The 12464-nt window shown below is 41.8% G+C and overlaps 1 protein-coding gene across 1 annotated transcript; it reads right to left on the bottom strand.

Moving 5' to 3' along the window:
* Positions 1-915: 915 nt before the first annotated feature.
* LOC128585466 (zona pellucida-binding protein 2-like) lies at positions 916-10070 on the bottom strand. Its single transcript, XM_053590566.1, has 3 exons — positions 10044-10070; positions 6236-6406; positions 916-1779 (listed from the first exon to the last, which is right to left on the bottom strand). Exons 1-3 carry the CDS (start codon positions 10068-10070, stop codon positions 1285-1287), a joined length of 693 nt encoding a protein of 230 aa, XP_053446541.1. The 3' UTR covers positions 916-1284.
* Between the last annotated feature and the right edge of the window lie 2394 nt (positions 10071-12464).

Raw genomic sequence — 12464 nt, 5'->3', positions numbered from 1 at the left:
CTTGGGCTCAAGCAATTGATTCCCTTGCCTCAGCCTGGGAAGTACCTGGGACTATAGACGCCCACCATAATGCCCAGCTATTTTTAGGGACAGGGACTTGCTCTGCTTCAGGTTGGTTTCAAACCTGTGATCTCAGGCACTCTACCCGCCTCAGCCTCCCAGAGTGCTAGGATTACAGGCGTGAGACACCACACCTGGCTAAAATAGTCATATTTTCAGTGAACCAACTTTTGGGTTTATTAATTTATATCTTTGATTTTCATTTTCATTTCATTAATCTCTCTCTCTCTCCAGAGTCTAGTTCTGTTTCCCCAGCTAGAGTTCAGTGGCATCATCATAGCTCACTGCAATACCACTGTTGTCAGAAAACATACTTTATACAATTGTACTTCTTTAATTTGCTAAGGTGTTTTTTATGGTTCAGAATATGGCCTATCCTGGTGAAATTTCATGTGCACTTGAAAATCATGTATATTATGCTGCTGTCACTATGTACCGTGTTCTATAAATTCAATTAGGTCAAGTTGTTTCGATAGTGTTATTCAGATTTTTTATACCATTGGTGGTTTTCTATTTGTTCTATCATTACTGAGAGAATGTTGGAATCTTCAGCTATAAATGTGAGTTAATTGATTTCTCCTTTCAGTTCTACAATTAATTTTTCTTCCTGTAATTTGAAGAGCAGTCATCAGGCGCATGCAGCTTTAAGATTGGTGCGTCTGTGTATTTTTGGTGACTTAACTTCTTAATCATTACGTGATTACCACTTTTATCTCTGGTAATATTCCTTGCTCGACATTTTACTTTGTCTGATAGTAATATGGCCACCCCATTAATATTTGTTTGGTATACCTTTTTCTATCCTTTGACTTTTAATTTGTCTATGCTTTTATATTTATTTATTTTTTTTATAGAAAGTATAAAATTTTTATTATATGATACTTTGCCACTCTTCTTGACCTTAATATAGTCTTAGGTACAAGAGCAACAGATTCCGTTTGTAAACAACAAAACATATTTCATTAAAAAATCATCCACTAATACTTAAAACTTTCCTTTCTTTGTATACTGGAGATACTGGGTGAAATTCCTTCTTAGAAATGCTATGCCAACTTTTAAAATTTCCATAAAGTATGTTTACCAGTGTTTTGGTCTTATTGATGTTACTTAATGGAAATATCTATGATGCTCTGGGATGTGAACAAATCATTTGTCCCCCACCTGCACAAGCGGGTAACAATGCTTTCACCTCTAGCCTTCATATTGCTGATTTTTGTTTGAAGTTTATGGGCAAGATTTAGCTCCGTAGATGTGGATGGAAATGCAGAGCTGACAAATAACATCAATATCAGGACTAAAAGTCCCAGGACTACAAACCACGCAACAGGTAGCACAATTACTGTGTAGACCTTCATTTTTTCCAAAGCCTGGTCGACAGCTATCCAGACGTTCTACTTGAAAACTGTGGTCCACAAAATGCATAGCTGGTACAGTTTTATTAACGTGGTGGTAGAAAATGTATGTTTGACTCCGAAAAAATTCTTCTATTCGATTTCTTGCCTGGAGGACATTATGATTAGTAATATCTTCACAGTCATCAGATTTATTGCATAGACTTCTCCATCCTGGTGCAAAAGGATTAACTTGAAAGGCTATAAATAGCTCGTATATAAGGCCACGTTCTGGAATTTCCACAGAATGACATTTATATGACGGTTCTATGACATGGCATGATAAATCAGACATTAGATTATCCAAGATTTTCTTTAGCACTCTAAAGAGAAGTCATTATATCTTCCTATTTTCTTTAGCACTCTAAAGAGAAGGTCATTATATCTTCCTACACAAGACTTCGTGGTAAAACGTACAGCCATCTGATATGAATAATCAGGTTCTCAATAGGCAAACAGCAGAAAGTTGTATCTCCTTTGTATTGTTTTTTCTTCTTGGGTTTCTGCCTTGACAGTCTTATAAGAAAAAGTACATGTGTAAAGTCCAGACAAAGGTTCCAGAAAATCTTTCACCAATAGCTCTCCTATTTTAGTTATATTTATTCGATTATTTCCTGTTAATGTCTTTTCATTAGGCCCAATCCATATGTAGGTGGGGTCCACTATTTCTTTCTTAGCATATTTAAAATCCATACAGATAAGGACTGGGCTATTTTGATGTAATTTTACATATATTTTCACTGGGTGTCCTGGCTGGCCATAAACGTAGCCTTTTTTACTGAATAAGGAGATCGCTGCCATCCAACTCAACCTGAGCCCTACGCCTCCCCATCTCTCCTCCACAGAGCGGAACCAACCGCCGGGGTCGACTTCCCCTACCCGTCGGTCGCCTATGCTTTTATATTTAAAGTAGGTTTCTACTGGCGTGGGTACAGAGAGAAGGGAACACCTGTGCATAGTTGGTGGGACAGCATTTATGGAAAGAAGTACAGAGAGTCCTCAAAGAATGAAAAGTAGACCTTCCATTTGATCCTGCAATCCCACTATGAGTTATTTACCCCAAAGAAAAGAAGTCATTTTACCATAAAGACATTTGCCCTCAAATGTTTTTAGCAGCCCAATTCACGATTGCAAAGATGTGGAAACAACCCAAATGCCGTTCAACGCACGGATGGATTAGTAAACTGTGGTATACATATACTACGGAATGCTATTCAGCCATAAAAAGATGGAGATTTTGTATCTTTTGTAACAACCTGGATGGATTTGGAGAAGACTCACCTAAGTAAGGCATCACAGGAATGGAAAACCAGCATCACATATGCTCAATACTAAATTGAAACTAATACATTAACAACTATATGCTCACTCTAGAGAAAAACTGAGGGATACGGTTTGGCAAGTTCCCACCCAGACAGAACAGATGACACATTTTCTGGTTGAAGGAAACAACTACCATCCAGACTTTACCTCACAAATGCAAATAATGTAACCTAATTGTGTATATCTTCATATTAATCTGAATTTTTAAAAAAGTGTTTTAACAGAATACAGTTAAAGTAAAAACGAATGGAAAGTTTTCTTATAGGCAACAATAATTGGGTCTTGCTTTTTTTAAAATCCAATCTGAAAAATTTTACTATTTAAATAGCCATAATTAGGCCATTTATCCATAATGTAATATTTTCTGATTGGATTTACCATTTTATGATTTGTTTTTTGTTTATCCCGTCTGATTTTATTCTGTTTTTCCTTTCTTCCTTTTACAGGCTACATAGACTTAATATTTTACTACTTCAAATAAAATGCAGAAGTCTTACAACCACGTATCTTTACTCCCATTTAAAAAAAAATAATTTTCACATATATTTCATCCACATGCATTGGAAATCCCAGCAGACAATGCTGTAATTTTTGCTTTCCACATTCATGCATATGTTAAAGAAATTAAGAGAAGAAAAATAGTCCACTGTATTTACCCAGATTTTATCTTTCCTTTGTTTTTCATTCCTGAACTTCCAAAATTTCCTCTGGTATCTATAATCTATCCCAAAGAACTTCTTTTAGCATTTCATTCAGAGCAGTTTGGCTTGTGACAAATTTTCTTAGTTTTCCTTTACCCAGAAATGTCTATTATTTTTTCTTTTGCCTGTGGAATTCCACAAGAATGTCTGTTATTTTGCTGTCAGTCCTTGAGGACATTTTCTGGTCTTAGAATTCTGAATCGTCACTTTTCTTTCATCACTTTAAAGATGTTGTGCCTATGCCTTCTAGTCTCCGTGGTTTCTAATGAAAAATCCATAATCATTTGAATAATTGTCTTTCTATGTATGAAGTGTTATTTTTATCTGTTTTCAATATGTTATCTTTGGTTTTTAGCAGCTTATGATTTGTCTAGACATGTTTTTTTTTAGTTTATCCAGTTTTAATTTTGTCTTTCATGAAACGTGGGAAGTCTCTGACATATACACTCCACCCCTCATCTTATTCTCATCTTGTTCACTCCAATGACACAAAGTTAGATCTTTAGTGTTGTTGGCTTCCAGTGCTTCGGGCTCTATTCTCCACCTCCCTGCCCCCCAGGCTCTATTCTTTTTGTAAAATCTTTTTTTTCTCTGGTCTTAAGATCAATTTCTTCAAGTTTACTAATTCTTTCTTTGGACATGTTCATTTTCCTATTAAACCCATCCAGTTAATTTTTCTATTTTGAATATTGCTTATGTTAGTTTTAAAATAGCAAACCTGAGCAACCGTGACTCAGACTATATGGCTTACAAAGCCTAAAACGTTTACTATGTGCCCTCTTACAGAGAAGGCCTGCCAAGAAGTTGAGAAAATATTGAGAGATTTAAAATAGTGAATCAACTAGAATTTTAGTTTGGCTAGTGTAACAAGAATAGATTTAAGAAGCGGGTAAGAGAGAACTGGTAAAACCAGTTAGGAGGCAGTTGAGTTGTCTTCAGAAGAATGGAGAAGAGACAGAACTCCAAGTTCAGTAGCAGGGATGGAGCAGCAGTTTAGTAGCAGGGGTGGAGTAGTAGTTTAGTAGTAGGGATGGAGAGGAGAGGACGTAAGTTTATGAGGCAAAACCAACATAAAACCCTTACTGAATAATTATGGGATAGTGAAGAAAAAGAAAGAATCAATGACAATTTCCCAGTTTTGGTGACTGAAAATAGTGTAGTGCTTTAAAGGGAAAGAAAAGGGTGTGGTGGTTAATGTGTTGACTTAGCTGGACCATGGGTTGCCCAGATATTTGTTCAAACATTACTCCCAGTACCAAGATCTATATTAGGCAGAATTTTCCAAAGAAACAGAACCAATAAGAGATTAATTAATTAATTATAGGGAATTGGGTCCTGAAATTATGGAGGCAGACAAATCCCAATATCTGCAGGGAACAAGTTGGAAAGAGAACAGTTCCAGTCTGAAGGCTGGCAGAGCTGATGTTTCAGTTAGAGAAGTGTTTTTCAACCTTTTTTAAATCTCACAGCCCACTTGACCCTATAGTTAAACTTGATAGAATCAAATGGAGGGACCCAAATAGAGTGGACCCACTCAAATTGGATGTCCCATCCATGAAAGGGAATGTGCCAACCCCCCACCCTTCCAACCTTTAAAATCCACATTAGCCATTGCTCACATGCTGATTTCCTTCTTGAACTCAGCTCTCCCTCACTGGGGTGGAAATAAAAACCAATGTTGCCCACACAGAACCTGGATTCCATTTTCCTTTTGTTTCGCATCTGGAAATGATTTTTATTTTGGTGTTTTGACCTCTCAAAACTTCTGTGGCACACTTAAGTTATGGTAATCAAAGAAAGGAAAAGTAAAAAAAAAAAAAAAAAAAGGAATATACTTTTTGTGCTTTGAACTTCTTTTGAAAATAATTTAATTAATGATTTTTAAAAATTTTCATAGCTCGGTGGCGCCTATGGCTCAGTCGGTAGGGCGCCAGTCCCATGTGCTGAGGGTGGTGGGTTCAGACCCGGCCCCGGCCAAACTGCAACCAAAAAAAATAGCCGGGCGTTGTGGCGGGTGCCTGTAGTCCCAGCTACTCGGGAGGCTGAGGCAGGAGAATCGCTTAAGCCCAGGAGTTGGAGGTTGCTGTGAGCTGTGTGAGGCCATGGCACTCTACCGAGGGCCATAAAGTGAGACTCTGTCTCTAAAAAAAAAAAAAAAATTTTTCATAGCTCACCTAAGATCCTTTCATGGCACACCAGTTGAAAATCACTGGTTTATATATTTTTTGAGACAGAGTCTCATTATGTTACCCTGGGTAGATTTTTTTTGTTATAGTTGTCTGTCATTGTTGTTTAGCAGGCCAGGGCTGGGTTCGAACCCACCAGCCCCAGTATATGTGGCTGGCACCCTAACCACTGGGCTATGGCCACCAAGCTAGAAAATCACTGGTTTAAAGGCAGGAAAAAACTGATGTCTCAGCTCAAAAGCAGTTAGGCAAGAGGAAATGGGGTAATGGGCTCATGCTCATAAAATCCTATGGTCTTACCATGTTCCCCACCATCTCCAAGCAGCCAGCCTGACAGAATAGTGAAATGGCCTTTTGAATATTCAATTACAGTGCCAGGTAGATGGTTACACCTTACAGAGTTGGGGCAAAGTTCCCCAGAAAGCTGTATGTGATGAATCAGCTTTTAATATGCGATGCTCTTTCTCCCATAGCCAGGATTCAGGAATTGAGGAGGTGATGTGGTGGTGGCACCACTCACTATCATCCTAATGATCCACTACCAAATGTTTGCTTCCTGTTCCTGTGACCTTACGCTGAGCTGAGAGATCTTGGCTCCAAAAGGAGGAAGGCTTCCACTGGGAGACACGATAGTGGTTCCATTGCACTGGAAGTTAAGACTGCCACCCAGACACTTCCGGCTCCTCGTGCCTGAGTCAAGAGGCGAGGAAGGGAGTTGTGATGTTGGTTGAGGTGACTGATTAGACTACCAAGGAAAAATTAGGGTACCACTCCACAGAGGAGGTAAGGAAGAGTCTATCTGAACACAGGAGACCCCTTAGGGCAGTGGTTCTCAACCTTCCTAATGCTGTGGCCCTTTAATGTAGTTCCTGTGGTTCGTGACCCCCAGGCTGAGAACCCCTGCCTGAGGGTGTCTTACCATGTCCTGTGGTTAAGGTCAATGGAAAATCAAAACAATGCAGTTCCAAACAGGATTACGAATGATTCATACTCTTCAAGAATGAAGGTTTATGTTACCCCATCAGGTGAAGAACTACGAGCAGCTGAGGTGTTTGCCAAAGACAAAGGGAATAGAGAATGAGTAGTGGAAGAAGGCAACAAGATGCATATTTATATGTTAACATGTGTGTGTATCGAATATCTTTGTTTTCCTCTCTCTCTTTTTCCCTTATCATGTATCATGACACGATGGCTTTATATCACAGCATTTAAGTATTATTGCTAATTTTACATCATACTGTTTAAGTTTGGGGATATCACAGAGAAGAGTGAACATCTCTTCTGGGGAAGGGGTTACTGTGTTTTTTCTTGTACACAGGATAGTTGTATCATTATAGGTGGGATTATGGCCTTAGCATTATCTTCTTTTGGAGATTAAGTTGATGTAAGTACATGAGTATTGTGCCTAGTTGAGAAGGGGTGGACTTTGTGATGGTTAATTTTATGTGTCAACTTGACTTGTCCATGGGGTCAAGTTATTCAAATATTTTTCTGGCTGTGTCTGTGGTATTTTTGGATGAGATTACCATCTGAATCAGCAGGCTGAGTAATGTAAATTGCCCTCTCTAATTGGGTGGTCCTCATTCTATGAGTTGAAGGCCTGAATAGAACAAAAAGGCTAGCCCTCCCGTGAGTAAGAGAGAACTCCTTCTGCCTGACAGCCTTGACCGGGGACATTGAACTCTTCAGACTTGAACTGACGCATCAGTTATTCTTGGATCTTGAGCCTGCTGGCTTTTGGACTAGAACTTAATCATTGGTCTCCTGGGTCTCCAGATCTACCACTGCAGATCTTGGGACTTCTCAGTCTCACAGTTGTAGGAGCCAATTCCTTATGAAGGAGCTAAGGAAATTTTACCCCAAAACGTGACTACATTTTGTAAAAAATATTTTGAATTAAAGGCTATTTACAATCAGAAAGCATTGGAAGGAGATTTCTCTCTGTCTGCATAAAACCAGACTGACCTGGTCAGGGATCAAAGTGAGCAACTGACTTTCTTTCCTCCCAGAATGCCGGCAGACATGATCCAAGTCCCTTAAAACACAACACTTGTCTCTCAAGTCAGTCTGTTTCCCCCTATCTATTCCTCCTCCTTAGTAACCACCTGCTGCACCCATATGCCACATTCTCCCTCCTCCCCTTCTAAAAGGATCTATAGAGGCCTCTGACCATCCCTGAGACACTGGGTAATCGTTCTTGTGGTTTCCCCCTTGCTCATCATATTTGGAAATAAACATTTCTCTTATTAATCTACCTTAACTGTGAGTTGATATTTCAGCAAACTATCAGGGGGGAAAAAGGTGAGTTTCACTTTGATCCCTACAGTTATAATAATCTTTTCCTGTAGATGTATTTGTATCTTGTTGCTTCTATTTGTCTGGAGAATTCTGACCAATATAAGGGTTGTTTGGGTGTTGGGGTAACATATGGAGATTAAAAATTCAGTGCAGGCCATGTTAATTCTATGCATCTGTTTTTAGAGATACAAAGCAACCAGTCAAAAAATAACCAGCTGAAACTCAGGAGGTATTGCCTAAAGATACAGGCTTAGGAGTTCTCAGCATGGTTCTCAAAACCAGGCAAGTATCGTAATTATCCAGGCAGAAGAGGGCACTTAAGAGCTACAATCCTTCATGAGAGTGGTTCTCAAAGTGTTACTGGCTGGAGAGGGTCTGGCCGCCTGTCACCGTCAGCCAATATGCAGAGGTGGTGGTAGGTCCACCTAAATCTGTCAGAAGGCCAGTGATTATAGAGGACAGTGAGAGAAGCCTCCCCAAGACTGTTCTGTTCTACCATTTCCAAAACCACAGTTTTATACATAAAAGTTCAAAGCAAAGACCATATTAACCCTTATTTTAAACAATAACCAGCATAACTCAGTGACCTTTTACAACATTCCAATTCAAGAGTTAATCTCCTAAATCAATCTTCCTAAACTACCTCAAGATAGGCATCTTTAGGGTGGGAGCTAAATGTACAAAAAAGTAAGAATGGGAGACAGGGATTAAAGGTCAGCAGGACCTAAACTGACCAGACCAGCTGTGTCGTCTGCCCTCGCCTGCCCGATTCCATCCTACTCTCACTCCATGTGCTTTCAAAAGTATGCTCTAGAGATAGGCCTTACAAGCCCCTGAGATGCTAATTAGAAAAACGCAACTAAGGCCAGGGAGCAGCGGCTCACACCTGTAATCCCAGCACTCTGGGAGGCAGAAGTGGGAGGATCTCTTGAGATCAGGAGTTTGAGACCAGCCTGAGCAAAAGCAAGATCCCCTCTCTATTAAAAATAGAAAAAAATTAGCCTGGTGTCATTGTGGATGCCTGTAGTCCCAGCTAGTTTTGAGGCTGAGGAAGGAGGATTGCTTGAGTCCAGGAGTTTGAGGTTGCTGTGAGCTATGATATGACACCACAGCACTCTAGCCTGAGTAACAGAGTGAGACTGTCTCCAAAAAAAAAAGAAGAAAGAAAGAAAGAAAAAGAAAAAATAGGAGAAAGAAATACACACCTTGGATTCTTTCTCAGATGAACTAAATTAAAACTTCAGGGTTTGGAGTGCAGGAAACTTCATTTTTCAAAAGCATCAAGGTGACTTTCATGCACCGCCAAGTCAGAAATCCTGCACAGTGGTAGCAAAGTGGCTTCAGCAGAAAGCTGTCCAGGGGGGTGCAGATGGACCTTTAACCACTAGGTGGTGCCACACACACACACACACACACACACACACACACACACACAAAATACACTAAGTCTCCAGTTTTGTGGCTTCTCCAGCCAGAATAGAAAACAACTTGGAAAAGTTTCCAAGCATTTCTGCCAACCTCACAGGGAAGAAAAGACAGAGATAGCAAGCTGACCAAAAAGAGTCTCTGACACCATCAGTCACCCCCAGAAAGGTCTGCCTGGAAAAGGCTAGACTTGTGGGCAAGAGCAGGTGTGGAGAATTCCCTGCCTCAGATGACACTGATCCAGCAGGCCGTCCTGGGAAGATGGTGTGACTCACCCAAGACCCAGTCAGAGGCAGGGCTGTGAAAGCTTAGTGGTCCCCTCCCTGCCCAGACCACCACCCCTCTTAGTCTGGGTGTCTCCTGCAGTGTTAGATGCAGGTTCTGGATCACCCCAGAGCCAGGCACATCTGGTCCCCCTTTCTTCAGAAGCAGCCCTGTCTGCCTGTTCTAGGGGACTGATGGTGCTGCCGTGGTCTCCAACGTCAGGCTCTGCCTGCTCCCTGTCTCTGCACCAGAAGCCAGCCTTCCCTTGGCTCTCTGCCTTCACTCTTGGCCCTGAGTACTGAATGCAGAAGCCCCTTCCACACGGTTGCTCCTCGCACCTGGTCTGTGCAGATCCAGCTATGTAGTCTTAAAGCACTCTTGGTCTAAAGTCTCACCATCATCCTGGTGTCAAGGAGCGTCATCTTCGGGCCTTTTATGTCCTTGCAGTATTCCTGAAGGGGGACTGGGAGTGAAGGGGAACCAGGGGCCACTAGGTGCCTGTAGAAGGAAGGCAGGAGCATCAGAAGCTGAGGAAAGGCATTAGCTGGGGACTGCCACCCAGGAGCCCCCGGGAGAGGGGAGGCAAATTGGGGAGAGTCAAATAGACGGATCGGCTCAAATAGAACCAACCTGCCCAAATAGAACCAAGTGCCCAAGAAGAAATGAATGCATAGAATGTCCCATCCAGGAAAGAGGGAATGTGCCAATCCTTACCCTTCTGACCCTTTAAATTTCCATCCACCTAAACCCATGCACTGACTTCCTTCTTGAACTCAACTTGCCTGCACCCAGGTGGAAATAAAGGCCTGCATTGCCCACACAGAATCTGGACTCCATTTCCTTTTGTTCACATTTCAGAATAATCTTTTATTTTTGGTCTTTGACCTCTCAGAGGTGAGTGAAGGAGCTTGGGAAATTTCATCCCAAAATAAGACCCTTTGGTTTAAAGAATATTTTGAATTAAAGGCCCTAAGAAATCTACAGGCCTTGGAAAGGGCTTTCCCTCCTTCTTCATAGAAAATAAGACCCATGGAAAAGAACAATTGACTTCTCTTCCCCTCCCCGTTATCTCCATATATTGCAGGAAAGATCAAGAATTCAACCAGACTTGGCCAGAGTCATTTTACATATAATACCTGTCTCTTACATTAATTTAATTTCCAGAGAAAATCATTTACAGGTCACTATTTCTCCCCTCATCCATTCATTCTCTCAAGTCCTCCCTAGTAACTATTTATTGCCACTCAACAGAATTATTTATATTCCACTTCTCCCCCCTCCCCAAAAGGAGGGTACACAAGTTTCTGGACCCACTGGGATACTGAGTAATCGCTGTGTGATTCTCCCCAAGAGCATGGTAAATAAGCCTGTCTTGTTAATCTGCTTCATTGGGAGCTGATCTTTCACCTTCTAGGGCAAGGAGGAAGTTTGCCTTCACCCTCACAAAAGTTTCAGGATAGAACCAGGGACAAGGCAATGGGCAGGATTAAGGAAAACCTAGAAGGTGATGGCAGTAGCGCTGACCACAGGGAAGGAGAGAACCTTTACTGTCCCTGGGCCAAAGGTCAAGTGAAGGGGGCAGCTGGGGCAAGTCAGGCCTGGAGGGAGCCTGGGGCATTTCTCCCAGGGCAGGTCTTCCTCTGATCTCTGCTTCCTCCAATGTCTGCTTCCTGGGAGTTCTGTGGGGGCCTCCTGTTGACCAAACCCAAGGGAAAGTCAAAGGACCAGGGAGCCCTTGACGCAGGCAGAGAGCGGAGCAGACAAGGCAGGAGAAGGGTCTGGAGGAGCAGGAAAAGCATATCCAGCATGAGACACCAGGGCCCTGAAGGACACACCTTGATGTTCAGTTTGTCGGTGTCAGCACCATGTCCTGGGGCACTCGCTGGAATGTTGGAGCCACAGGGACCTGTGCTTAGCCCAAAATTTACCCCGATGCAGATACTGGCGCCAGTCCCTTAATGCCTTCCAGAAACAGTGAGAATAACAACATGTATCCTCCATGTTTTGTGCAGATTAAAAGAGAGGATATGTCAGGCACAGGTGGAGTTGAAACTGCTGATATTTGATTGTTTGTAATCTACAAAGACAGCAGTTTTATACAGAGAATGAGAGGAGTTTGAGTCATGTTAGATAGCTCTTCCTCTCTGCCCTTCCCCCGTTTTCCTTCTTACTTGTATAATTTGGAAAAGCACAGGGAGGCTGAGAGGCTGTGCCCCAGCCGCCCCCCCTACCCCCACAGTCTGGCCTGTCCATTTCATATCTTTCTACTCTAAGGAACAGAGGAAGAGGGTCCGGCTGCCGTCACTGTCAGCCAATATGCAGAGACAGGGTTTAGGTCCAACAGGCTTTATTTTCAGAAGGCCAGCGATTCTGGAGAACAGGGAGAGTAGCCTCTCAATTCTGTTCTGCCTCAGTTACAATTCTAATTATTTTTATAATGAAATACAAGGAAACCAACCTAGAACATTTTAATTTTATCCAATAAGAAGTAAAATCACAGTAGTCTCCATTCTAACAATGCAAAATGTTCTGAAGGAGCTAAGGAAATTTCAACCCAAAAGATGATTCCTTGCTATAAAGAATATTTTCAATGAAAGTCCACTCATGAACAGAAAGCACTGGAAGAGGCCTTTCCTCGTCTACATAAAACCTGAGTAGGCTGAGTGGGAAGCTGAGGGGGCTGCTAGCTTTCCTATTGCATGCTAATAGACCTGGCCCCAGGGTTGTTTGAAGCGCTGGACCTGTGTCTCAGGTTAATCTACAACTCAATCTGTTTCTCCCCAATCTACACACCTTCCCCCCCAGCAACCACTGGC

This window comes from Nycticebus coucang, chromosome 5 (genome assembly GCF_027406575.1).
Source record: "Nycticebus coucang isolate mNycCou1 chromosome 5, mNycCou1.pri, whole genome shotgun sequence".
In the NCBI taxonomy this organism is placed as follows: Eukaryota; Metazoa; Chordata; class Mammalia; order Primates; family Lorisidae; genus Nycticebus; species Nycticebus coucang.
This window is presented reverse-complemented; position numbering and strand designations above follow the sequence as displayed.